This window comes from Oncorhynchus clarkii, chromosome 21 (genome assembly GCF_045791955.1).
Source record: "Oncorhynchus clarkii lewisi isolate Uvic-CL-2024 chromosome 21, UVic_Ocla_1.0, whole genome shotgun sequence".
NCBI lineage: Eukaryota > Metazoa > Chordata > Actinopteri > Salmoniformes > Salmonidae > Oncorhynchus > Oncorhynchus clarkii.
Window position 1 is genome coordinate 50460232 of NC_092167.1, and position 27915 is coordinate 50488146.

Below are 27915 nucleotides of genomic sequence, written 5' to 3' on the forward strand. Positions count from 1 at the left end.
GGTTACACATCTGGTTAATCAGCTGGTTACACACCTGGTTAAGCAGCTGGTTAAACACCTGGTTAAACATCTGGTTACACACCTGGCCACAAACCTGGCCACACACCTGGCTAATCAGCTGGTTACACACCTGGTTAATCAGCTGGTTACACACCTGGTTAAACACCTGGTTAAACAGCTGGTTACACACCTGGTTACACATCTGGTTAATCAGCTGGTTACACACCTGGTTAAACACCTGGTTAAGCAGCTGGTTAAACACCTGGCCACACACCTGGTTACACACCTGGTTACACACATGGCCACATAGCTGGCCACACACCTGGCCACATAGCTGGTTAAACACCTGGTTAAACATCTGGTTACACACCTGGTTACACACCTTGTCACATAGCTGGTTAAACACCTGGTTAAACACATGGTTACACACCTGGTTACACACCTTGCCACATAGCTGGTTACACACCTGGTTACACACCTGGCCACATAGCTGGTTACACACCTGGCCACATAGCTTGTTACACACCTGGCCACATAGCTGGTTACACACCTGGCCACATAGCTGGTTACACACCTGGTTACACACCTGGTTACACACCTGGTTACACACCTGGCCACATAGCTGGTTATACACCTGGCCACATAGCTGGTTACACACCTGGCCACATTGCTGGTTACACACCTGGCTACATTGCTGGTTACACACCTGGCCACATAGCTGGTTACACACCTGGTTACACACCTGGCCACATTGCTGGTTACACAGCTGGTTACACACCTGGTTACACACCTGGCCACATTGCTGGTTACACACCTGGTTACACACCTGAGATATGTATAATACCATTCTAACACATGTGGACATCACCAGGATAAGAGGAATTGGAAGGAGGAGTCTCACCGTTGCTGCCGGTGTGTAGCGTGTCGGGAGGAGAGGGGGAGGAAAACATGGAGGAGGAGTGTTTGAGAGAATGCTCCAACGTCTCCCTCCGTTTGGACTCAAACTCCAACGCTTCCTGAAGCTTCCTCTTGGCTTTCTTCTCTTTCTTTAAGCGCTTCTGAATGGAGGCTGAGAGAGGGGGATGAGGGAGAGAGAGAGAGGGATGAGGGAGAGAGAGAGGGGGATGAGGGAGAGAGAGAGGGATGAGGGAGAGAGAGAGAGGGGGACGAGGGAGAGAGAGAGGGATGAGGGAGAGAGAGAGAGGGATGAGGGAGAGAAAGAGGGGGATGAGGGAGAGAGAGAGGGATGAGGGAGAGCGAGAGAGAGGGGGACGAGGGAGAGAGAGAGGGATGAGGGAGAGAGAGAGGGGGATGAGGGAGAGAGAGAGGGATGAGGGAGAGAGAGAGAGGAATGAGGGAGAGAGAGAGAGAGGGGGACGAGGGAGAGAGAGAGGGATGAGGGAGAGAGAGAGAGAGGGGGATGAGGGAGAGAAAGAGGGATGAGGGAGAGAGAGAGAGGGATGAGGGAGAGAGAGAGAGAGGGGGATGAGGGAGAGAGAGAGGGATGAGGGAGAGAGAGAGAGAGAGGGATGAGGGAGAGAGAGGGATGGGGGAGAGAGAGAGAGGGATGAGGGAGAGAGAGAGAGGGATGAGGGAGAGAGAGAGAGGGGACGAGGGAGAGAGAGAGGGATGAGGGAGAGAGAGAGAGGGGGGATGAGGGAGAGAGAGAGGGATGAGGGAGAGAGAGAGAGGGATGAGGGAGAGAGAGAGAGAGAGAGGGGGATGAGGGAGAGAGGGGGATGAGGGAGAGAGAGAGAGAGGGATGAGGGAGAGAGAGAGAGAGAGGGGGATGAGGGAGAGAGAGAGGGATGAGGGAGAGAGAGAGGGATGAGGGGGAGAGAGAGAGAGGGGGATTAGGGAGAGAGAGAGGGATGAGGGAGAGAGAGAGAGGGGGATGAGGGAGAGAGAGGGGGATGAGGGGGAGAGAGAGAGAGGGATTAGGGAGAGAGAGAGAGAGGGGGATGAGGGAGAGAGAGAGAGAGAGGGGGATGAGGGAGAGAGGGATGAGGGAGAGAGAGAGAGAGAGGGATGAGGGAGAGAGAGAGGGATGGGGGAGAGAGAGAGAGGGGGGGATGAGGGAGAGAGAGAGGGGGGGATGAGGGAGAGAGAGAGGGATGAGGGAGAGAGAGAGAGAGGGGGATGAGGGAAAGAGAGAGAGAGAGGGATGAGGGAGAGAGAGGGGGATGAGGGAGAGAGAGAGAGAGAGGGATGAGGGAGAGAGAGAGAGAGGGGGATGAGGGAGAGAGAGAGAGGGATGAGGGAGAGAGAGAGAGGGGCATGAGGGAGAGAGAGGGATGAGGGAGAGAGAGAGAGAGGGGGATGAGGGAGAGAGAGAGAGAGGGGGATGAGAGAGAGAGAGGGATGAAGGAGGGAGAGAGAGAGGGATGGGGAGAGAGAGAGGGGGATGAGGGAGAGAGAGAGAGAGGGGGATCAGGGAGAGATAGAGAGAGGGGGATGAGGGGGAGAGAGAGAGGGATGAGGGGGAGAGAGAGAGGGATGAGGGAGAGAGAGAGAGGGGGATGAGGGAGAGAGAGAGAGAGGGATGAGGGAGAGAGAGAGAGGGGGATGAGGGAGAGAGAGACGGATGAGGGAGAGAGAGAGAGAGGGATGAGGGAGAGAGAGAGAGAGGGGGATGAGGGAGAGAGACAGGGATGAGGGAGAGAGAGAGAGAGAGGGGGATGAGGGAGAGAGAGAGGGATGAGGGAGAGAGAGAGAGAGGGATGAGGGAGAGAGAGAGAGAGGGGGATGAGGGAGAGAGAGAGAGAGGGGGATGAGGGAGAGAGAGAGAGAGAGAGGGGGATGAGGGAGAGAGAGAGGGGGATGAGGGAGAGAGAGAGGGGGGGGGATGAGGGAGAGAGAGAGGGGGATGAGGGAGAGAGAGAGAGGGGGGGATGAGGGAGAGAGAGAGGGATGAGGGAGAGAGAGGGGGGGATGAGGGAGGGAGAGAGGGATGAGGGAGAGAGAGAGGGATGGGCGAGAGAGAGAGAGGGATGAGGGAGAGAGAGAGAGGGATGAGGGAGGAGAGAGAGAGAGAGGGGACGAGGGAGAGAGAGAGGGATGAGGGAGAGAGAGAGAGAGGGGGATGAGGGAGAGGAAGAGGGATGAGGGAGAGAGAGAGAGAGGGATGAGGGAGAGAGAGAGAGAGAGGGGGATGAGGGAGAGAGAGGGGGATGAGGGAGAGATAGAGAGAGGGATGAGGGAGAGAGAGAGAGAGAGGGGGGATGAGGGAGAGAGAGAGGGATGAGGGAGAGAGAGAGGGATGAGGGAGAGAGAGAGAGGGGGATTAGGGAGAGAGAGAGGGATGAGGGAGAGAGAGAGAGAGGGGGATGAGGGAGAGAGAGAGGGATGAGGGAGAGAGAGAGAGGGATGAGGGAGAGAGAGAGAGAGGGGGATGAGGGAGAGAGACAGGGATGAGGGAGAGAGAGAGAGAGAGGGGGATGAGGGAGAGAGAGAGGGATGAGGGAGATTGAGAGAGAGGGATGAGGGAGAGAGAGAGAGAGGGGGATGAGGGAGAGAGAGAGAGGGATGAAGGAGAGAGAGAGGGATGAGGGAGAGAGAGAGAGAGAGAGGGATGAGGGAGCGAGAGAGAGAGGGGGATGAGGGAGAGAGAGAGAGAGGGGGATGAGGGAGAGAGAGAGAGAGAGGGGGATGAGGGAGAGAGAGAGAGAGAGAGAGGGGGGGGGTGAGGGAGAGAGAGAGGGTGATGAGGGAGAGATAGAGAGAGGGGTATGAGGGAGAGAGAGAGAGAGAGGGGGATGAGGGAGAGAGAGAGAGAGAGAGGGGGATGAGGAAGAGAGAGAGGGGGATGGGGAGAGAGAGAGGGGGATGGGGAGAGAGAGAGGGGGATGAGGGAGAGAGAGAGGGGGATGAGGGAGAGATAGAGAGAGGGGGATGAGGGGGAGAGAGAGAGGGATGAGGGGGAGAGAGAGAGGGATGAGGGAGAGCGAGAGAGAGGGGGATGAGGGAGAGAGAGAGAGGGGGATGAGGGAGAGAGAGAGAGAGGGATGAGGGAGAGAGAGAGAGGGGGGGATGAGGGAGAGAGAGAGAGAGAGAGGGGGATGAGGGAGAGAGAGAGAGAGGGGGATGAGGGAGAGAGAGAGAGAGGGGGATGAGGGAGAGAGAGAGAGAGAGGGGGATGAGGGAGAGAGAGAGAGAGAGAGGGGGGGGTGAGGGAGAGAGAGAGGGGGATGAGGGAGAGAGAGAGAGAGGGGGATGAGGGAGAGAGAGGGGGATGAGGGAGAGAGAGAGAGGGGGGGATGAGGGAGAGAGAGAGGGATGAGGGAGAGAGAGAGAGGGAGAGAGAGAGGGATGAGGGAGAGAGAGAGAGAGGGGGATGAGGGAGAGAGAGAGGGATGAGGGAGAGAGAGAGAGGGGGGCATGAGGGAGAGAGAGAGGGATGAGGGAGAGAGAGAGAGGGGGGCATGAGGGAGAGAGAGAGAGGGATGAGGGAGAGAGAGAGATGAGGGAGAGAGAGAGAGGGAGATGCGGGAGAGAGAGAGAGGGGGGCATGAGGGAGAGAGAGAGAGAGAGATGAGGGAGAGGGAGAGAGGGGGATGAGGGAGAGAGAGAGAGAGAGGGGGCATGAGGGAGAGAGAGAGAGAGAGAGAGGGGGTTGAGGGAGAGAGAGATGAGGGAGAGGGAGAGAGGGGGATGCGGGAGAGAGAGACAGGGGGGCATGAGGGAGAGAGAGGGGGATGATGGAGAGAGAGAGAGATGGGCATGAGGGAGAGAGAGGGGGATGAGGGAGAGAGAGAGAGAGAGTGGGATGAAGAAGAGAGAGAGAGAGAGAGAGAGAGAGAGAGAGAGAGAGAGAGAGGGGGGCATGAGGGAGAGAGAGAGAGAGAGAGAGAGAGAGAGAGAGAGAGAGAGAGAGAGAGAGAGAGAAAGGGGCATGAGGGAGAGAGAGAGAGAGGGGGACATGAGGGAGAGAGAGAGAGAGAGGGGGATGAGGGAGAGATAAATAATAATCATCTTGTACACGTTATGGTTAGTACATAGTATATACTTTTAGTAAGCACTTTCCCCCCTCATATAAATTAATATGAAACGACCCTCCTCTATTCCTACCTTTACTCTGTAACTCAGAGGTGAGTTGTCTCTCCAGACTCTCTCTCATCTCTCTCTCTCGGTACAGCTCCATCTTCAGTCCTCTCTTCTCTGCCTGGATCTGAGTGTCCTGGACACGGGCATTCTCTACAGCCACCTTCAGAAGGCCCTGAGATAAATATATGAGACAGAGAGAGAGAGAGGGGGATGAGGGAGAGAGAGAGAGAGAGAGAGAGGGAGAGAGAGAGACAGAGAGAGAGAGAGAGAGAGAGAGGGGGATGAGGGAGAGAGAGAGAGGGGCATGAGGGAGAGAGAGAGAGAGAGACAGAGAGAGAGAGAGGGGGATGAGGGAGAGAGAGAGAGAGGGGCATGAGGGAGAGAGAGAGAGAGGGGCATGAGGGAGAGAGAGAGAGGGGGATGAGGGAGAGAGAGAGACAGAGAGAGGGGGGAGAGATACGGAGAAAGAGAGAGAGTGAGAGAGAGTGGGTCTACAAATAAGTTACTGGGTTCTATTTGACTGACACAGTATGTGAGTGATGCTCAGGTTGTTTGGTAAATCCTATAACTCCAGAACTTCATATCACTTTGGCAACAAAACAATAACTGACAAACGGTAGTAAAATTGTAGGAAACTGATTCTAAGTATTTATAATACCTGTATGTTGGTCAGTAGAGTCTCAACAGAGGAAACTCCATCAGCAAACAGGAAGTGAGCAGGGAAGCCAGGGGGCAGGGCCTGGCCTGGTGACAGCCTATCAAATGAAGGCTTCGACATGGGGAGAGCCAATGAAGAGTCTTCTGTAAGAGGAAGAGAGAGAGAGAGACAGAGAGAGAGAGAGAGAGAGAGAGAGACAGAGAGACAGAGAGACAGAGAGAGAGACAGAGAGAGAGAGAGAGAGAGAGAGAGAGAGAGAGACAGAGAGACAGAGAGACAGAGAGAGAGAGAGAGAGAGAGAGAGAGAGACAGAGAGACAGAGAGACAGAGAGACAGAGAGACAGAGAGAGAGAGAGAGAGAGAGAGAGAGAGAGAGAGAGAGAGAGAGAGAGAGGTACAGTAGATAAGTATTATGTACAGTCCCTCCAGACAGTAGTCAGACCTAGAGGGCTGTTGAGGTGATCGTATTACTGCCACATCAGCAGTCATGAGTCATCAACGCAGCAAAATTCGCCGTGACTCAAACCTTCACTTATGCACTCCGGACACGCATTGGTATGGTAGTACCCAGTTGGCTAACGATCATCAGGTTCTAATGGTCTGGTACTCAGGGCTCTAGTGTCCCTACATCAGGCCCTTATGGCCTGGTACTCAGGACTCTATTGTCCCTCCATCAGGTCCTAATGGCCTGGTACTCAGGGCTCTATTGTCCCTCCATCAGGTCCTAATGGCCTGGTACTCAGGGCTCTATTGTCCCTCCATCAGGTCCTAATGGCCTGGTACTCAGGGCTCTATTGTCCCTCCATCAGGTCCTAATGGCCTGGTACTCAGACCCTGGTTCGATTCCAGGCTGTATCACAGCGGTATAAGGCAAGGCAGTGCTAGAGGCGTCACTACAGACCCTGGTTCTATTCCAGGCTGTATCACAGCGGTATAAGGCAAGGCAGTGCTAGAGGCGTCACTACAGACCCTGGTTCTATTCCAGGCTGTATCACAGCGGTATAAGGCAAGGCAGTGCTAGAGGCGTCACTACAGTCCCTGGTTCTATTCCAGGCTGTATCACAGCGGTTTAAGGCAAGGCAGTGCTAGAGGCGTCACTACAGACTCTGGTTCGATTCCAGGCTGTATCACAGCGGTATAAGGCAAGGCAGTTCTAGAGGCGTCACTACAGACCCTGGTTCGATTCCAGGCTGTATCACAGCGGTATAAGGCAAGGCAGTGCTAGAGGCGTCACTACAGACCCTGGTTCGATTCCAGGCTGTATCACATTGGTATAAGGCAAGGCAGTGCTAGAGGCGTCACTACAGACCCTGGTTCGATTCCAGGCTGTATCACAGCGGTATAAGGAAAGGCAGTTCTAGAGGCGTCACTACAGACCCTGGTTCGATTCCAGGCTGTATCACAGCGATATAAGGCAAGGCAGTGCTAGAGGCGTCACTACAGACCCTGGTTCGATTCCAGGCTGTATCACAGTGGTATAAGGCAAGGCAGTACTAGAGGCGTCACTACAGACCCTGGTTCTATCCCAGGCTGTATCACAGCGGTATAAGGCAAGGCAGTACTAGAGGCGTCACTACAGACCTTGTGATGGTGTATATTAAATATATTTATTTTATTTTTTACGTAGATGTTTGAAAGGCATCAGCGGCTTGTAGACCCGGAGATGATAAACATGTTAACAAGGCAGTCAATTACCGTGAGATCTGTTGTATTCAAGACACGGTTACCTATAACTACAAACATAGGTATGTTTTTGGGTTATTACATTTTTTTTCTTCTAAACAACCCACAATGCACTATTTCTCAACGCCATATGGAGAATCTACTCTGTGCTACCGAGCTCGTATGCTAGCTCGGTAGCTAGCGCAAGCTAGCATCCTCAAGCTCTTCACGGATATTAATGCTGTGTCATCTAGTGGGAACCCATTAGCATGGCAGGTGTAACAGTTTCGCTTCCTTCCCTCTCCTCGCCCCTACCTGGGCTCGAACCAGGGACCCTCTGCACACATCAACAACTGCCTCCCACAAAGCATCGTTACCTATCGCTCCACAAAAGCCGCACCTCTTGTAAAGCAAGGGAAACAACTACTCCAAGTCTCAGAGCGAGGGACGTCACCGATTGAAACGCGATTAGCGCGCACCCCGCTAACTAGCTAGCCGTTTCATACTGGTTACACCAGCACCACCGCTAACTAGCTAGCCGTTTCACACTGGTTACACCAGCACCACCGCTAACTAGCTAGCCGTTTCACACTGGTTACACCAGCACCACCGCTAACTAGCTAGCCGTTTCACACTGGTTACACCAGCACCACCGCTAACTAGCTAGCCGTTTCACACTGGTTACACCAGCACCACCGCTAACTAGCTAGCCGTTTCATACTGGTTACACCAGCACCACCGCTAACTAGCTAGCCGTTTCATACTGGTTACACCAGCACCACCGCTAACTAGCTAGCCGTTTCACACTGGTTACACCAGCACCACCGCTAACTAGCTAGCCGTTTCACACTGGTTACACCAGCACCACCGCTAACTAGCTAGCCGTTTCACACTGGTTACACCAGCACCACCGCTAACTAGCTAGCCGTTTCACACTGGTTACACCAGCACCACCGCTAACTAGCTAGCCGTTTCACACTGGTTACACCAGCACCACCGCTAACTAGCTAGCCGTTTCACACTGGTTACACAGGCTCTGGTGCTTTCTTGCTGTGGGCTCCAAAAAAAAAAACAGCCATCAATCTGTAAGTCTCTGCTCTCTCTTTGCTTTTGATCTGCGGTTTTAGTTGCATTGTGTTAGTTGTGTTCTAGATGGTGTCTAACCATGGTGGTTGGCTAAGCCTGGCTAGGCTAATAGCTATTTGGCTAAATAGCTAATGTTAGCTGGCTGGCTAGGCTAATAGCTATTTGGCTAAATAGCTAATGTTAGCTGGCTGGCTAGGCTAATAGCTATTTGGCTAAATAGCTAATGTTAGCTGGCTGGCTAGGCTAATAGCTATTTGGCTAAATAGTTTGTGTTAGCTGGCTGGCTAGGCTAATAGCTATTTGGCTAAATAGCTAATGTTAGCTGGCTGGCTAGGCTAATAGCTATTTGGCTAAATAGTTTGTGTTAGCTGGCTGGCTAGGCTAATAGCTATTTGGCTAAATAGTTTGTGTTAGCTGGCTGGCTAGGCTAATAGCTATTTGGCTAAATAGTTAATGTTAGCTGCCTGGCTAGGCTAATAGCTATCTGGCTAAATAGTTAATGTTAGCTGCCTGGCTAGGCTAATAGCTATTTGGCTAAATAGTTCATTGGAAGCATCACTTGAGTGGGTTCAGTCACTGACGTGATCTTCCTGTCTGGGTTGGCGCCCCCCCTTGGGTTGTGCCGTGGCGGAGATCTTTGTGGGCTATACTCAGCCTTGTCTCAGGATGGTAAGTTGGTGGTTGAAGATATCCCTCTAGTGGTGTGGGGGCTGTGCTTTGGCAAAGTGAGTGGGGTTATATCCTTCCTGTTTGGCCCTGTCCGGGGGTGTCCTCGGATGGGGCCACAGTGTCTCCTGACCCCTCCTGTCTCAGCCTCCAGTATTTATGCTGCAGTAGTTTATGTGTCGGGGGGCTAGGGTCAGTTTGTTATATCTGGAGTACTTCTCCTGGTAGCAACTGGATGTAAATCGAGGTGTAACTTTGCATTGAGACTTTTGATGAGTACACTAATGTAAATCCATATGTGGTGACGTTTATGCAACCTACCCTTTAACATTGATGAGGTTGCCTTTAATTCCAATTAACATAACGAGTGATGATCAGAACACTAGCAATATAATTCACTGGGTCATTCAGCCGGAAGGAATTGCCATATCTACAGTAGGGTGTGTGTGTGTGTGTGTGTGTGTGTGTGTGTGTGTGTGTGTGTGTGTGTGTGTGTGTGCGTGTCAGAGAGACTCACCTTTCACTCTGTCTATTTTATTCACTAATATTTGTCTTTCAGTAACATCTCTATCGACAGTTAGACGGTCTGGTGAGCTGGATGCTGTAGAGCTGGGCTGTGAGGACTGCTGGGACAACAGAGGTGTGTGTATGCCGTCGACAGAAGGAGATGGGGAAGGACTGTCACACACACGCTCCTAGACAGCGAGAGAGAGTGAGCGCAAGAGAGAGAGAGAGCGAGAGAGCGAGAGAGAACAAGAGAGAGCGAGAGCGAGAGAGAACAAGAGAGTGAGAGAGAGTGAGAGCGAGAGAGAGCAAGAGAGCAAGAGAGAGTGAGAGCGAGAGAGCAAGAGAGAGCAAGAGAGAGTGAGAGCGAGTGAGTGCGAGAGAGAGCAAGAGCGAGGGAGAGCGAGAGAGAGAGCAAGAGAGAGTGAGAGCGAGAGTGAGAGAGAGCAAGAGAGAGCGATAGAGAGTGAGAGAGAGTGAGAGAGAGCGAGAGAGAGTGAGAGCGAGTGAGAGAGAGCGAGAGAGAGTGAGAGCGAATGAGAGAGAGCGAGAGAGAGTGAGAGCGAGAGAGCAAGAGAGAGCAAGAGAGAGTGAGAGCGAGAGAGCGCGAGAGAGAGCAAGAGAGAGTGAGAGCGAGAGAGAGCGAGAGAGAGTGAGAGCGAGAGAGAGCAAGAGAGCGAGAGAGCGAGAGAGAGCAAGAGAGCAAGAGAGCAAGAGAGAGTGAGAGCGAGAGAGCAAGAGAGCAAGAGAGAGTGAGAGCGAGAGAGCAAGAGAGAGCAAGAGAGAGTGAGAGAGAGCGAGTGAGAGAGAGCAAGAGAGAGTGAGAGCGAGAGAGAGAGCAAGAGAGAGTGAGAGCGAGAGAGTGAGAGCAAGAGAGAGCAAGAAAGAGCGAGAGAGAGTGAGAGCGAGAGAGAGCAAGAGCGCAAGAGAGAATGAGAGCGAGAGAGAGAGAGAGCAAGATAGAGTGAGAGCGAGAGAGAGCAAGAGAGCAAGAGAGAGTGAGAGCGAGAGAGCAAGAGAGCAAGAGAGAGTGAGAGCGAGAGAGCGCGAGAGAGAGCAAGAGAGAGTGAGAGCGAGAGAGAGCGAGAGAGAGTGAGAGCGAGAGAGAGCAAGAGAGCGAGAGAGCGAGAGAGAGTGAGAGCGAGAGAGAGCAAGAGAGCAAGAGAGAGTGAGAGCGAGAGAGCAAGAGAGAGTGAGAGCGAGAGAGTGAGAGAGAGCAAGAGAGAGTGAGAGCGAGAGAGAGAGCAAGAGAGAGTGAGAGCGAGAGAGAGAGCAAGAGAGAGTGAGAGCGAGAGAGTGAGAGCAAGAGAGAGCAAGAAAGAGCGAGAGAGAGTGAGAGCGAGAGAGAGCAAGAGAGCAAGAGAGAATGAGAGCGAGAGAGAGAGAGAGCAAGAGAGAGTGAGAGCGAGAGAGAGCGAGAGAGAGCAAGAGAGAGTGAGAGTGAGAGAGAGAGAAAGAGAGAGTGAGAGCAAGAGAGAGCAAGAGAGCAAGAGAGAGTGAGAGCGAGAGAGCAAGAGAGAGTGAGAGCGAGAGAGAGCGAAAGAGCAAGAGAGAGAGCGAGATAGAGCAGAGACAGAGAGAGACACAGAGACAGAGAGCAAGACAGAGACAGAGACACACAGAGAAAAGAGAGACAAAGAGAGACACAGAGATAGAGACCGAGAGTTAAGTAAAGTAGTGATATTAAATAACTGCAAACATATATAATGTACACTCATATAACAGAAGGGTTTTGATGAGGTGTGTGTGTGTGTGTGTGTGTGTGTGTGTGTGTGTGTGTGTGTGTGTGTGTGTGTGTGTGTGTGTGTGTACCTTGACGATGGGGGCCTGGTGTGTGTATGTGTGCATCTGCGCGGCGGCCGCCATGTTAGCGATGGTGTTGAGGTGGTTCATCTGAGACATCGCCATGGCAACCGACGCCGGGGGCACCCGGACAGGAAGTAAGGGGTGGGTCATCATCAAGAAGGGGAGGTCCTGAAGACCTGGAGAGAGGACAATAACACTGTGATAACAACATGACTGATTAAATCATCTCTCTAAGTCTGGAACGAGGTGTTGACAAATGAATTAATTTATTAGAGTGCTATTGGTTAATCCATCTACTGGAGTGCTATTGAGAATGAGAGCATAGAAACAGATTTAATGGAAAGAGGGAAAACAACAGCAGAGGAGGAGCGAGGAGAGGAGGGGAGGGGAGGAGGAGGGGGGGTGGAGGGGAGGAGGAGAAGAGAGGAGAGGAGGGGAGGGGAGGAGAGAGGAGAGGAGGGGAGGAGGGAAGGAGAGAGGAGATGTGGCGGAGAGGTGGAATGAGGAGAGGAGAGAGGGGCGGAGGAGCGAGGAGAGGAGGGAAGGGGGTGGAGGAGAGAGGAGAGGAGGAGGGAAGGAAAGAGGAGAGATGGGTGGAGGAGTGAGGAGAGGACTGGAGAGAGGAGGAGTAGAAGAGGAGAGGAGGAGAGGTAGAATGAGGAGAGGAGAGAGGGGTGGAGGAGGAGAAGAGAGGAGAGGAGGGGAGGGGAGGAGAGGAGGGGAGGAGGGAAGGAGAGAGGAGATGTGGCGGAGAGGTGGAATGAGGAGAGAAGAGAGGGGCGGAGGAGCGAGGAGAGGAAGGAAGGGGTGGAGTAGAGAGGAGAGGAGAGGAGGAGGGAAGGAGAGAGGAAATGTGGAATGAGGAGAGGAGAGAGGGGTGGAGGAGCGAGGAGAGGACTAGGAGAGAGGAGGAGTAGAAGAGGTAGAATGAGGAGAGGAGAGAGGGGTGGAGGAGCGAGGAGAGGAGTAGGAGAGAGAAGAGGAGTAGAAGAGGAGAGGAAGAGAGGTGGAATGAGGAGAGGAGGGGAAGAGGGGTGGAGGAGCGAGGGGAGGTGAAGGAGAGAGAAGGAATGGTGGAATGAGGAGAGGAGCGAGGAGAGGAGGGGAAGAGGGGAGGAGAGAGGAGATGTGGAAGAGAGAGGAGGGGTGGAGGAAAGAGGTGGAGGGGAGGAGAGGTGGGGACGGTTCGGGAAGAGAGGAGAGGGGAGAAATATATGATTATATGTTATAATTATTTGTTATACATGTTATAATCACAGTTGATATGTCTCTCCATGTTGTAATCACAGTTGATATGTCTCTCCATGTTGTAATCACAGTTGATATGTCTCTCCATGTTGTAATCACAGTTGATATGTCTCTCCATGTTGTAATCACAGTTGATATGTCTCTCCATGTTGTAATCACAGTTGTTTAGACCACATGAGACAGAACAAGAAAACAACATGGAGGAGGAGAGAGGGAATTATCCCTCTCTAAATGTAGTACTCACAGTGAAAACAACATAGAGAGAAGATAAATATATACAGTATATTCCTTTAGTACTCACAGTGAAAACAACATGGAGAAAAGATAAATATATACAGTATATTCCTTTAGTACTCACAGTGAAACAACATGGAGAAAAGATAAATATATACAGTATATTCCTTTAGTACTCACGGTGAAAACAACATGGAGAGAAGATAAATATATACAGTATATTCCTTTAGTACTCACAGTGAAAACAACATGGAGAAAATATAAATATATACAGTATATTCCTTTAGTACTCACAGTGAAAACAACATGGAGAGAAGATAAATATATACAGTATATTCCTTTAGTACTCACAGTGAAACAACATGGAGAGAAGATAAATATATACAGTATATTCCTTTAGTACTCACAGTGAAACAACATGGAGAGAAGATAAATATATACAGTATATTCCTTTAGTACTCACAGTGAAACAACATGGAGGAGATAAATATATACAGTATATTCCTTTAGTACTCACAGTGAAACAACATGGAGGAGATAAATATATACAGTATATTCCTTTAGTACTCACAGTGAAACAACATGGAGGAGATAAATATATACAGTATATTCCTTTAGTACTCACAGTGAAACAACATGGAGAGAAGATAAATATATACAGTATATTCCTTTAGTACTCACAGTGAAAACAACATGGAGAGGAGATAAATATATACAGTATATTCCTTTAGTACTCACAGTGAAAACAACATGGAGAAAAGATAAATATATACAGTATATTCCTTTAGTACTCACAGTGAAAACAACATGGAGAGAAGATAAATATATACAGTATATTCCTTTAGTACTCACAGTGAAACAACATGGATGAGATAAATATATACAGTATATTCCTTTAGTACTCACAGTGAAACAACATGGAGAAAAGATAAATATATACAGGATAGTCCTTTAGTACTCACAGTGAAACAACATGGAGAGAATATAAATATATACAGTATATTCCTTTAGTACTCACAGTGAAACAACATGGAGAGAAGATAAATATATACAGTATATTCCTTTAGTACTCACAGTGAAACAACATGGAGAAAAGATAAATATATACAGTATATTCCTTTAGTACTCACAGTGAAACAACATGGAGAAAAGATAAATATATACAGTATATTCCTTTAGTACTCACAGTGAAACAACATGGAGAGAAGATAAATATATACAGTATATTCCTTTAGTACTCACAGTGAAACAACATGGAGGAGATAAATATATACAGTATATTCCTTTAGTACTCACAGTGAAACAACATGGAGAAAAGATAAATATATACAGTATATTCCTTTAGTACTCACAGTGAAACAACATGGAGAGAAGATAAATATATACAGTATATTCCTTTAGTACTCACAGTGAAACAACATGGAGAGAAGATAAATATATACAGTATATTCCTTTAGTACTCACAGTGAAACAACATGGAGGAGATAAATATATACAGTATATTCCTTTAGTACTCACAGTGAAACAACATGAAGAGAAGATAAATATATACAGTATATTCCTTTAGTACTCACAGTGAAACAACATGGAGGAGATAAATATATACAGTATATTCCTTTAGTACTCACAGTGAAACAACATGGAGGAGATAAATATATACAGTATATTCCTTTAGTACTCACAGTGAAACAACATGGAGGAGATAAATATATACAGTATATTCCTTTAGTACTCACAGTGAAACAACATGGATGAGATAAATATATACAGTATATTCCTTTAGTACTCACAGTGAAACAACATGGAGGAGATAAATATATACAGTATATTCCTTTAGTACTCACAGTGAAACAACATGGAGGAGATAAATATATACAGTATATTCCTTTAGTACTCACAGTGAAACAACATGGAGGAGATAAATATATACAGTATATTCCTTTAGTACTCACAGTGAAACAACATGGAGGAGATAAATATATACAGTATATTCCTTTAGTACTCACAGCAGTGACTCATCCCTCACAGCTGTGACTCAGCCCTCACAGTGCCTCAACCCTCATAGTGCCTCATCCCTCATAGTGACTCAACCCTCACAGCAGTGACTCAACTCTCACAGCAGTGACTAAGCCCTCATAGTGCCTTATCCCTCATAGTGACTCAACCCTCACAGCAGTGACTCAACTCTCACAGCAGTGACTCAGCCCTCACAGCAATGACTAAACCCTCACAGCAGTACCTCAACCCTCACAGCAGTGACTCAACCCTCATTTCCCACATTTTGTTACGTTACAGCCTTTTTATAAAATTGATTAAATATTTGATTTCCCTCAGCAATCGACAAACAATACCTTACTAATTACTAATTACTTAAAACTTTACTTAAAATAATGTTTTGGCTTTGTCATTATGGGGTATTGTGATGTCATTATGGGGTATTGTGATGTCATTATGGGGTATTGTGATGTCATTATGGGGTATTGCGATGTCATTATGGGGAATTATACAGTCATTACGGGGTATTGTGATGTCATTATGGGGTATTGTGATGTCATTACGGTGTATTGTGATGTCATTACGGGGCATTGTGATGGCTTTATGGGGTATTGTGATGTCATTACGGTGTATTGTGATGTCATTACGGTGTATTGTGATGTCATTACGGGGTATTGTGATGTCATTACGGTGTATTGTGATGTCATTACGGGGTATTGTGATGTCATTACGGGGTATTGCGATGTCATTATGGGGAATTATACAGTCATTACGGGGTATTGTGATGTCATTATGGGGTATTGTGATGTCATTACGGTGTATTGTGATGTCATTACGGGGCATTGTGATGGCTTTATGGGGTATTGTGATGTCATTACGGTGTATTGTGATGTCATTACGGTGTATTGTGATGTCATTACGGGGTATTGTGATGTCATTAAGGTGTATTGTGATGTCATTACGGGGTATGGTGATGTCATTACGGGGTATTGTGATGTCATTACGGGGTATTGTGATCTCATTACAGTGTATTGTGATGTCATTTCGGGGCATTGTGATGTCTTTAGGGGGTATTGTGATGTCATTACGGTGTATTGTGATGTCATTACGGTGTATTGTGATGTCATTACGGGGTATTGTGATGTCATTACGGTGTATTGTGATGTCATTACTGGGTATTGTGATGTCATTACGGTGTATTGTGATGTCATTGCGGGGCATTGTGATGTCTTTATGGGGTATTGTGATGTCATTACGGTGTATTGTGATGTCATTACGGGGTATTGTGATGTCATTACGGTGTATTGTGATGTCATTACGGGGCATTGTGATGGCTTATGGGGTATTGTGATGTCATTACGGTGTATTGTGATGTCATTACGGGGTATTGTGATGTCATTACGGTGTATTGTGATGCCATTACGGGGTGTTGTGATGTCATTATGGGGCATTGTGATGTCATTATGGGGTATTGTGATGTCATTACGGGGTATTGTGATGTCATTATGGGGTATTGTGATGTCATTATGGGGTATTGTGATGTCATTACGGGGTATTGTGTGTAGATTGATGAGGGGAAAAAATATTTGATCAATTTTAGAATAAGTAACAAATAAGTAACAAAATGTGGGAAAAGTCAAGGGGTCTGAAAACTTTCAGAATGCACTGTAGATTCATTCACTAAGAAGTTGACTGAACCCCTAGATTCATTCACTAGGAAGTTGACTGAACTCCTAGATTCATTCACCAGGAAGTTGACTGAACCCCTAGATTCATTCACTAGGAAGTTGACTGAACTCCTAGATTCATTCACCAGGAAGTTGACTGAACTCCTAGATTCATTCACCAGGAAGTTGACTGAACCCCTAGATTCATTCACCAGGAAGTTGACTGAACCCCTAGATTCATTCACCAGGAAGTTGACTGAACCCCTAGATTCATTCACCAGGAAGTTGACTGAACCCTGAGAGTCATTCACTAGGAAGTTGACTGAACCCCTAGATTCATTCACTAGGAAGTTGACTGAACCCCGAGATTCATTTTTCCTGTTCTGTCATTATTCTCATTATTTTGTGTTTGTGATCCCTTCATTCTCTAACTGGGATATTGTGAGGAGTCCATGTCCATGCCTGGACTGTATCGGAGAGGATGGGCTGACAACAATAACAACACAATTTATTTGGTGAGAAAAAACGTATCTGTTGAATAACATAATGTGTTGAGTGAAATGGAACCGAAGGAGAACAAGAGAGAGTGAAAAGGATAGGTTGAATAACAAGACAGTAACACTAAGCAAAGAAGACAGAGAGAGAGAGAGAGAGAGAGAGAGAGAGAGAGAGAGAGAGAGAGAGAGAGAGAAAGCGTGAGTGAGAGCGTGAGAGAGAGAGAGAGAGAGAGAGCGTGAGAGAGAGCGTGAGAGAGAGTGTGAGAGAGAGAGAGAGCGAGAGAAAGAGAAAGAGAGCAAGAGAGAGAGAGAGAGAGAGAGAGAGAAAGAGCGTGAGAGAGAGCGTGAGAGAGAGAGAGAGAGAGAACATCTGTAGGGCCCTCTTCATCTTCCCTCGTTCTTCACTTGTTTAAGCAGCAGAGGGGATGAGACCCAGGGTGAGACCCGGGATGGGACCCGGGGTGAGACCCAGGATGAGACCCGGGGTGAGACCCAGGATGGGACCCGGGGTGAGACCCAGGATGAGACCCGGGGTGAGACCCAGCTGTCAGTTACAGCTTTCTTTCACACACAAGTAGATAACACACCGTTCAGAAAGACTGAATAACACACCGTTCAGAAAGACTGTAAACACTGTTTAGAAAGACTGAATATCACACTGTTCAGAAAGACTGTAAACACTGTTCAGAAAGACTGAATAACACACTGTTCAGAAAGACTGAATATCACACTGTTCAGAAAGACTGAATAACACACTGTTCAGAAAGACTGAATATCACACCGTTCAGAAAGACTGAATAACACACCGTTCAGAAAGACTGTAAACACTGTTTAGAAAGACTGAATATCACACTGTTCAGAAAGACTGTAAACACTGTTCAGAAAGACTGAATAACACACTGTTCAGAAAGACTGAATATCACACTGTTCAGAAAGACTGAATAACACACTGTTCAGAAAGACTGAATAACACACTGTTCAGAAAGACTGAATATCACACTGTTCAGAAAGACTGAATAACACACTGTTCAGAAAGACTGAATAACACACTGTTCAGAAAGACTGAATATCACACTGTTCAGAAAGACTGTAAACACTGTTCAGAAAGACTGAATATCACACTGTTCAGAAAGACTGAATATCACACTGTTCAGAAAGACTGAATATCACACTGTTCAGAAAGACTGAATATCACACTGTTCAGAAAGACTGTAAACACTGTTCAGAAAGACTGAATATCACACTGTTCAGAAAGACTGAATATCACACTGTTCAGAAAGACTGAATAAACACACAGTTCAGAAAGACTGTAAACACTGTTCAGAAAGACTAAATATCACACTGTTCAGAAAGACTGTAAACACTGTTCAGAAAGACTAAATATCACACTGTTCAGAAAGACTGTAAACACTGTTCAGAAAGAAAGGCCTTCTGGGTGTTGAGTTTAATGGGTGTCGCATCTTGTTTCAAGGTGTTCATAGAGAAGCTTTCTAAGAACTGAGCATGTTTGTCTGTGTGTGTGTGTGTGTGTGTGTGTGTGTGTGTGTGTGTGTGTGTATGTGTGTGTGTGTGTGTGTGTGTGTGTGTGTGTGTGTGTGTGTGTGTGTGTGTGTGTGTGTGTGTGTTGCATGCATGCATTTATGTGTTTGTGTTTGTATCTTCTTACCGGGAACTTTAGATTTAACATTTGGGGGAAATTACACTAATTATTTTTGTATTTTTCAAATTATGTTAGGACATGTGACTCTGTCTCAGGTTCCTCTGAGGTGCAGTGGTTTCACAGCCTTTCCTCTACAGGGAGCCAGATGTTCTACCCTTTTCAATGGTAAGGCAGTGCTCCCTTCTCAATGGTAAGGCAGTGCTCCCTTCTCAATGGTAAGGCAGTGCTCACTTCTCAATGGTAAGGCAGTGCTCACTTCTCAATGGTAAGGCAGTGCTTCCTTCTCAATGGTAAGGCAGTGCTTCCTTCTCAATGGTAAGGCAGTGCTCTCTTCTCAATGGTAAGGCAGTGCTTCCTTCTCAATGGTAAGGCAGTGCTTCCTTCTCAATGGTAAGGCAGTGCTTCCTTCTCAATGGTAAGGCAGTGCTCTCTTCTCAACAGTCCTTAAGCCTCTGATTCTGGTGACCGTTTCTCGAAGGAGCGAGTCATGGATACTTCCTGTTAGAGTTTGCGCTTGTAAACAGGAAGCAAGGGTACGAAGTCATGATCTGATTTGCTGAATGATGGAGGAGGGAGGGCCTTGTACTCTTGCTCGTGGGTAGAATAGCAGTGGTCTTCATCGCCCACTGGTGGTGTTGGAGACGTGTTGATGGAAGTTGCGCAAAAACGTGTCGTTGGTGACGCCGAATTAAAATGGCCATAATAGCGGCCTCTGGGGTTTCCTGCTTGTTTACAGCCTTTTACAGTTGGTTAACTTCAGGGACAGCTAACCCCAATATGCTCACACACAGTAACAGGAAGTAGTATATACACAGGAACAATACCCCCGTCCGTACATGCATACAGGAGCTATATACTTTTACAGACACCCTCATTAGATGGCCAAGTAATTTTCAGTTAACACCATGAATATAGTTGACTACTGTTAATAAATCCAACCCTACCTCAACCTGTGGGTCCTAGGGTTAGGTCCTAGGGTTATGGGAAGGCTAGAGGAAGGTCAGGGGGAGGGGTAGGGATCCAACCCTTACCTCAACCTGTGGGTCCTAGGGTTAGGTCCTAGGGTTATGGGAAGGTCAGGGGCAGGGGTAGGGATCCAACCCTTACCTGAACCTGTGGGTCCTAGGGTTAGGTCCTAGGGTTATGGGAAGGTCAGTGGAAGGTCAGGGGCAGGGGTAGGTATCCAACCCTTACCTCAACCTGTGGATCCTAGGGTTAGGTCCTAGGGTTATGGGAAGGCTAGAGGAAGGTTAGGGTCAGGGGTAGGGAGACCAATGTCAGATCAGGGGTTAAGGGTTAGATCCTAGGGTTAGGGATAGTTGTTTGGTATAAGGGGACAAACGACAGGTCAGGGGTTAAGGGTTAGATCCTAGGGTTAGGGATAGTTGTTTGGTGTAAGGGGACAAACGACAGGTCAGGGGTTAAGGGTTAGATCCTAGGGTTAGGGATAGTTGTTTGGTGTAAGGGAACAAACGGCAGGTCAGGGGTTAAGGGTTAGATCCTAGGGTTAGGGATAGTTGTTTGGTGTAAGGGAACAAACGGCAGGTCAGGGGTTAAGGGTTAGATCCTAGGGTTAGGGATAGTTGTTTGGTGTAAGGGAACAAACGACAGGTCAGGGGTTAAGGGTTAGATCCTAGGGTTAGGGATAGTTGTTTGGTGTAAGGGAACAAACGGCAGGTCAGGGGTTAAGCTTTTTAACAAAAATGTTACCCTTTTTTTCTCCCCAGTTTCGTGGTATCTAATTGGTAGTTACAGTCTTGTCTCATCGTGTCAGACTTGGGACAGGCAAAAGGTCGAGAGCCTGCGTCCTCCGAAACACAGCCCAACCAAGCCGCACTGCTTCTTGACACAATGCACATCCAACCCGGAAGCCAGCCGCACCAATGTGTCGGAGGAAACACCGTGCACTTGGCGACCTTGGTTAGCGCGCACTGCGCCCGGCCCGCCACAGGAGTCGCTGGTGCGCAATGAGACAAGGACATCCCTACTGGCCAAACCCTCCCTAATCCGGACGACGCCCGAATTCTGATCTTTTCTTGCCAATTTCGATACATTGATTTATATCATATATATATATTGATTTAGCTGGCCTCCTGTTTCTCTCTCCTTCTGAAGTCATGCTATGGATTTCGTATCCTTTCTCTCTCCCTCTATCCCTTAGTCTTCTCTCTCTCTATTCTATTCTATTCAATTCAAGGGGCTTTATTGACATGGGAAACATGTGTTAACATTGCCAAAGCAAGTGAGGTAGACAACATACAAAGTTAATATATAAAGTGAAAAACAACAAAGATTAACAGTAAACATTACACATACAGAGGTTTCAAAACAGTAAAGACATTACAAATGTCATATTATATATATATACAGTGTTTTAACAATGTACAAATGGTTAAAGGACACAAGATAAAATAAATAAGCATAAATATGGATTGTATTTACAATGGTGTGTGTTCTTCACTGGTTGCCCTTTTCTCGTGGCAACAGGTCACAAATCTTGCTGCTGTGATGGCACACTGTGGAATTTCACCCAGTAGATATGGGAGTTTTTCAAAATTGGATTTGTTTTTGAATTCTTTGTGGATCTGTGTAATCTGAGGGAAATATGTCTCTCTAATATGGTCATACATTGGGCAGGAGGTTAGGAAGTGCAGCTCAGTTTCCACCTCATTTTGTGGGCAGTGAGCACATAGCCTGTCTTCTCTTGAGAGCCATGTCTGCCTACGGCGGCCTTTCTCAATAGCAAGGCTATGCTCACTGAGTCTGTACATAGTCAAAGCTTTCCTTAATTTTGGGTCAGTCACAGTGGTCAGGTATTCTGCCACTGTGTACTCTCTGTTTAGGGACAAATAGCATTCTAGTTTGCTCTGTTTTTTTGTTAATTCTTTCCAATGTGTCAAGTAATTATCTTTTTGTTTTCTCATGATTTGGTTGGGTCTAATTGTGCTGTTGTCCTGGGGCTCTGTAGGGTGTGTTTGTGTTTGTGAACAGAGCCCCAGGACCAGGTTGCTTAGGGGACTCTTCTCCAGGTTCATCTCTCTGTAGGTGATGGCTTTGTTATGGAAGGTTTGTGAATCGCTTCCTTTTAGGTGGTTGTAGAATTTAACGGCTCTTTTCTGGATTTTGATAATTAGTGGGAATCAGCCTAATTCTGCTCTGCATGCATTATTTGGTGTTCTACGTTGTACACGGAGGATATTTTTGCAGAATACTGCGTGCAGAGTCTCAATTTGGTGTTTGTCCCATTTTGTGAAGTCTTGGTTGGTGAGCGGACCCTAGACCTCCCAACCATAAAGGGCAATGGGCTCTATGACTGATTCAAGTATTTTTAGCCAAATCCTAATTGGTATCTTGAAATTTATGTTTCTTTTGATGGCATAGAAGGCCCTTCTTGCCTTGTCTCTCAGATCGTTCACAGCTTTGTGGAAGTTACCTGTGGCGCTGATGTTTAGGCCAAGGTATGTATAGTTTTTTGTGTGCTCTAGGGCAACGGTGTCTAGATGGAATTTGTATTTGTGGTCCTGGTGACTGGACCTTTTTTGGAACACCATTATTTTGGTCTTACTAAGATTCACTGTCAGGGCCCAGGTCTGACAGAATCTGTGCATAAGATCTAGGTGCTGTTGTAGGCCCTCCTTGGTTGGTGACAGAAGCACCAGATCATCGGCAAACAGCAGACATTTGACTTCGGATTCTAGCAGGGGGAGGCCGGGTGCTGCAGACTTTTCTAGTGCCCGCGCCAATTCGTTGATATACAGTGCCTTGCGAAAGTATTCGGCCCCCTTGAACTTTGCGACCTTTTGCCACATTTCAGGCTTCAAACATAAAGATATAAAACTGTATTTTTTTGTGAAGAATCAACAACAAGTGGGACACAATCATGAAGTGGAACGACATTTATTGGATATTTCAAACTTTTTTAACAAATCAAAAACTGAAAAATTGGGCGTGCAAAAGTTGTGACCCGTTTTTGTTGGTTATGTTGTCATAGTTGTGCCTAGGGGGGCATATGTGGGAGGGAATGCTGTCACCTCCAGGCAGGTGTTTGTCCCCCTGTGTGCTGAGGGTGTCAGGTTCTTGTCCGGTTCTGGCATTTAGGTCGCCACAGACTAGTACATGTCCCTGGGCCTGGAAATGATTGATTTCCCCCTCCAGGATGGAGAAGCTGTCTTCATTAAAATATGGGGATTCTAGTGGGGGGATATAGGTAGCACACAGGAGGACATTTTTCTCTGTTAGGATAATTTCATTTTGAATTTCTAGCCAAATGTAGAATGTTCCTGTTTTGATTAATTTAATGGAGTGAGTTAGGTCTGCTCTATACCAAATTAGCATACCCCCTGAGTCCCTTCCCTGTTTCACACCTGGTAGTTTGGTGGATGGGACTACCAGCTCTCTGTAACCTAGAGGGCAACCAGTGGGTCCGTCTCCTCTATACCAGGTTTCTTGCAGGATGACAATGTCTGTATTACCGATTTCTTTGGTGAAGTCCGGGTTTCTGCTTTTTAGGCCAAAGGCAGATGACCTCAGGCCTTGGATATTCCAGGATAATATAGTGAAGGCTTTTTGTTCCATAGAGTGTCCAATGTTGTTGGTCGTGGTTTGGCCTCAGGCCAGTAAGTGTGAGCAGAGCCTGCTAAGCATCTGGTACATGCCATTGGCTTGGGCGAGTGTGAGAGTTGGGACTGTTTGCCCGCTCACTACCTGGGCGTATGTGTGGCTTCCATGTTGAGGCCCTCTTTGCGGGGGTGGGGTGCATGGGGTGGGCAGGAGTGGCATAGGTCTGATCTGAGGGGGCCTAAATGGGGTGTGGGCATGGTTGACGTGGGGGGGTGTTGATTGGTTGGGGTGGGGGTGTGGATGTGTCTGGGTGTACTGTGGTCTGGATGTAATTCCTCTTGGCGTGGGTCCTCTATGTGTAGGTCCAGGGGGGGGGTCCTGCAGATCTGGGAGGGTGTCTCGCTGGTCTGGGTGGGGTGTCTATTGATCTGTTGCTCCTGTGTGAAGTGTTGGGGATACGTTTGAGAGCGATGTCCTTTAGAGTTCGGGCAAAGGTGGGCACTGCTGCCTTGTAGAGGTGGACCTGGTCATAGAGGCTGTTCAAGTCCAGGGTGGAGATAACCACTTGTGCGTTGAGGAAAGTAGAAGAAGCCTTTTCAATCACTCCCTTCAGTGCTGTGGCCACTCTTTCCTGCTGTGCTCTCAGGTCGTTTGTGCCTGTGTGTATTATGTGGCTGGGTGAGCCTAGTTTGGCCTCAGACAGAAGGTCTAGGGCGCGCTGGGTGTTTGGACACCAGAGTTTAGACACACTTTGTTTGGGAAAAGTTTTTTTTCTTCTATATATTTCCCATTTGAGTCCATAAGTAGTACAATCTGTGTCTTGTGTTTGTCCTCAGTGGGTGTGGGGGGGTTGTCAAAAGGGCTATCAGGGTGGCTGACAGGGGGGGTGCTCAGAGGGGGTGAGAGCCTCTGGGCTTGGGGTTCTTCATTTGTCTGTTCTGCTGTGATGTCGACTCTATGGTCAGGGTCTGGTGTGGACTGTTCTGCTGTGGTGTCGACTCTATGGTCAGGGTCTGGTGTGGACTGTTCTGCTGTGGTGTCGAGACTTTTGTTGGGTGCTGAGGTGGGCTGTTCTGCTGGCTTCTCTGTGGGGGTGGCCACCTCTCTAGTGGGTTGTTCTCTGTCACACGCCGTCCCCCTCAACTTCTCCTCCATCCCTCTCACCCTCTCCTCCATCCCCCTCAACCTCTCCTCCACCAGCAGTCTGATACTCTCCTCTAATGCTCTGTTCTGCTCCTCTTTCTCCTGTTGTATTTGTCTCACCACTGTCCAAAGTGCAGATATGTCTATGTCTACAGTGCCTTGCGAAAGTATTCGGCCCCCTTGAACTTTGCGACCTTTTGCCACATTTCAGGCTTCAAACATAAAGAATTTTTCAGTTTTTGATTTGTTAAAAAAGTTTGAAATATCCAATAAATGTCGTTCCACTTCATGATTGTGTCCCACTTGTTGTTGATTCTTCACAAAAAAATACAGTTTTATATCTTTATTTTTTTTCAGGTTTCTGTTGTTTTCCAGAGAATTTGCTGTATAGGGTAATATATCCTTGGTAGTTGTGAACTTTCCAGGTGATTCCGTAATTCCGTCCAAAATCAGGTTGTAGGTTTTAAGTTTTGATTTGAAGTAGGGGTTATGTTGAAGAGGGTAGAATCCAGTATGTGTTCCTGACAAAAAATCCAAGTTTATCTAACTCCTAATCTATCTTTTTTAAAGAAAATGCTGAAAAATGCAGGAGCTCTGATCCTGACCTCTGCTCTGCTCTCTCTCTCTCTCTCTCTCTCTCTGTCTCTCTCTCTCTCTCTCCCTCTATCCCTAGTCTTCTCTCTCTGTCTCTGTCTCTCTCTCTCTGTCTCTCTCTCTCTGTCCCTCTATCCCTAGTCTTCTCTCTCTGTCTCTGTCTCTCTCTCTCTGTCTCTCTCTCTCTCTCCCTCTATCCCTAGTCTTCTCTCTCTCTCTCTCTCTCTCCCTCTATCCCTAGTCTTCTCTCTCTCTCTCTCTCTCTATCCCTAGTCTTCTCTCTCTCTCTCTCTCCCTCTATCCCTAGTCTTCTCTCTCTCCCTAGTCTTCTCTCTCTCTCTCTCTCTCTCTCTCTCTCTCTCCTTCTATCCCTAGTCTTCTCTCTCTCTCTCTCCCTCTCTCTCTCTCTCTCTCTCTCTCTCTCTATCCCCTAGTCTTCTCTCTCTCTCTCTCCTTCTATCCCTAGTCTTCTCTCTCTCTCTCCCTCTCTCTCTCTCTCTCTCTCTCTCTCTCTCTCTCCTTCTATCCCTAGTCTTCTCTCTCTCTCTCTCTCTCTCTCTCTCTCTCTCTATCCCCTAGTCTTCTCTCTCGCTCCCTCCCTCCATCTGTTCTCCCTCCACACACACTGATTCTCTATCTATCTCTCACACACACACACACACCTCCCAGTCTTACCTTTGTGAGAGAGCATGCCAGGTGACAGCAGGCCATGAACCCCAGGATGGAGATGCCTGGAGCTTTCCTGAATCCCACCCCCAACAGAGTGCTTTGGAGGCCGGCCCGGACGAGAGCTGAGAGGGGGGGGGGGGGGGGGGGGGGGAGAGAGAATGAACATTTGTGACAAAAGAAAGACTTGACAAATTAAAAGACACACACACACACACGAACACACACAAACAGAGACACACAGAGACAGAGACAAACAGAGACACACAGAGACAAACAGAGACACACAGAGACAGAGACAAACAGAGACACACAGAGACAAACAGAAACACACAGAGACAGAGACACACAGAGACACACAGAGACACACAGGAGGAGAAGAGAGAGAGAGAGATGGGGAGAGGCGGAGAGAGAGAGAGAGGGGGGAGAGAGAGACAGAGGGGGAGAGAGAGAGGGAGACAGAGGGGGAGAGAGAGAGAGGAGAGAGGAGGAGAGAGAGAGAGAGAGAGAGAGAGAGAGAGAGAGAGAGAGAGAGAGGGAGGGGGGAGAGGAAGAGAGAAAGAGAGACAGAGGAGGAAGAGGAGGAGAGAGAGGGGGTGGGGAGAGACGGGGGGGGGGAGAAAACTGGATCCTCCAAATATATTAACTGAACTACAGGACAGACCTGGGCCCTGATAGTAAATCTCAGTAAGACCAAAATAATGGTGTTCCAAAAAAGGTTCAGTTGCCAGGACCACAAATACAAATTCCATCTAGACACTGTTGCCCTAGAGCACACAAAAAACTATACATACCTTGGCCTAAACATCAGCGCCACAGGTAACTTCCACAAAGCTGTGAACGATCTGAGAGACAAGGCAAGAAGGGCCTTCTATGCCATCAAAAGAAACATAAATTTCAACATACCAATTAGGATTTGGCTAAAAATACTTGAATCAGTCATAGAGCCCATTGCCCTTTATGGTTGGGAGGTCTGGGGTCCGCTCACCAACCAAGAATTCACAAAATGGGACAAACACCAAATTGAGACTGGATGCAGAATTCTGCAAAAATATCCTCTGTGTACAACGTAGAACACCAAATAATGCAGAGCAGAATTAGGCCGATACCCACTAATTATCAAAATCCAGAAAAGAGACGTTAAATTCTACAACCACCTAAAAGGAAGCGATTCCCAAACCTTCCACAACAAAGCCATCACCTACAGAGAGATGAACCTGGAGAAGAGTCCCCTAAGCAAGCTGGTCCTGGGGCTCTGTTCACAAACACAAACAGACCCCACAGAGCACCAGGACAGCAACACAATTAGACCCAATCAAATCATGAGAAAACAAAAAGATAATTACTTGACACATTGGAAAGAATTAACAAAAAAACAGAGCAAACTAGACTAAACTAGAATGCTGTTTGTCCCTAAACAGAGAGTACACAGTGGCAGAATACCTGACCACTGTGACTGACCCAAACTTAAGGAAAGCTTTGACTATGTACAGACTCAGTGAGCATAGCCTTGCTATTGAGAAAGGCCGCCGTAGGCAGACATGGCTCTCAAGAGAAGACAGCCTATGTGCTCACTGCCCACAAAATGAGGTGGAAACTGAGCTGCACTTCCTAACCTCCTGCCCAATGTATGACCATATTAGAGACACATATTTCCCTCAGATTACACAGACCCACAAAGAATTAGAAAATAAACCCGATTTTGATAAACTCCCATATCTACTGGGTGAAATACCACAGTGTGCCATCACAGCAGCAAGATTTGTGACCTGTTGCCACAAGAAAAGGGCAACCAGTGATGAACAAACACCATTGTAAATACATCCCACATTTTATGTTGATTTATTTTCCCTTTTGTATTTTAACTATTTGCACATCATTACAACACTGTATATATATATATATATATATAATATGACATTTGAAATGTCTTTATTCTTTTGGAACTTCTGTGAGTGTAATGTTTACTGTTCATTTTTATTGTTTATTTCACTTTTGTATATTATCTACCTCACTTGCTTTGGCAATGTTAACACATGTTTCCCATGTCAATAAAGCCCCTTGAATTGAGAGGAAAGAGAAGAGAGAGAAGACAATCCCTTGCATCACTCCTGTTTTTCAGTTACTGCTCTATCTGCCCTGTGTTTCAATCTCTATCTGAGATTATCTGAGCTCTATCTGTCCTGTGTTTCAATCTCTATCTGAGATTATCCACTGCTCCATCTG

At 47.4% G+C, this 27915-nt stretch overlaps 1 protein-coding gene across 1 annotated transcript in view; it reads right to left on the minus strand.

Annotated features, from left to right (window-relative positions):
• LOC139379123 (dachshund homolog 2-like) overlaps positions 1 to 27915 on the minus strand; it is an 82610-nt gene that overhangs the window by 3948 nt on the left and 50747 nt on the right. The window contains exons 2-7 of the mRNA XM_071121956.1: positions 25699 to 25814; positions 11432 to 11601; positions 9633 to 9810; positions 5702 to 5844; positions 5068 to 5215; positions 902 to 1069 (exon numbers count right to left, since the gene is read on the minus strand). Coding sequence (XP_070978057.1) covers positions 902 to 1069; positions 5068 to 5215; positions 5702 to 5844; positions 9633 to 9810; positions 11432 to 11601; positions 25699 to 25814 — 923 coding nt within the window. The remainder of the gene's footprint in view (positions 1 to 901; positions 1070 to 5067; positions 5216 to 5701; positions 5845 to 9632; positions 9811 to 11431; positions 11602 to 25698; positions 25815 to 27915) is intronic.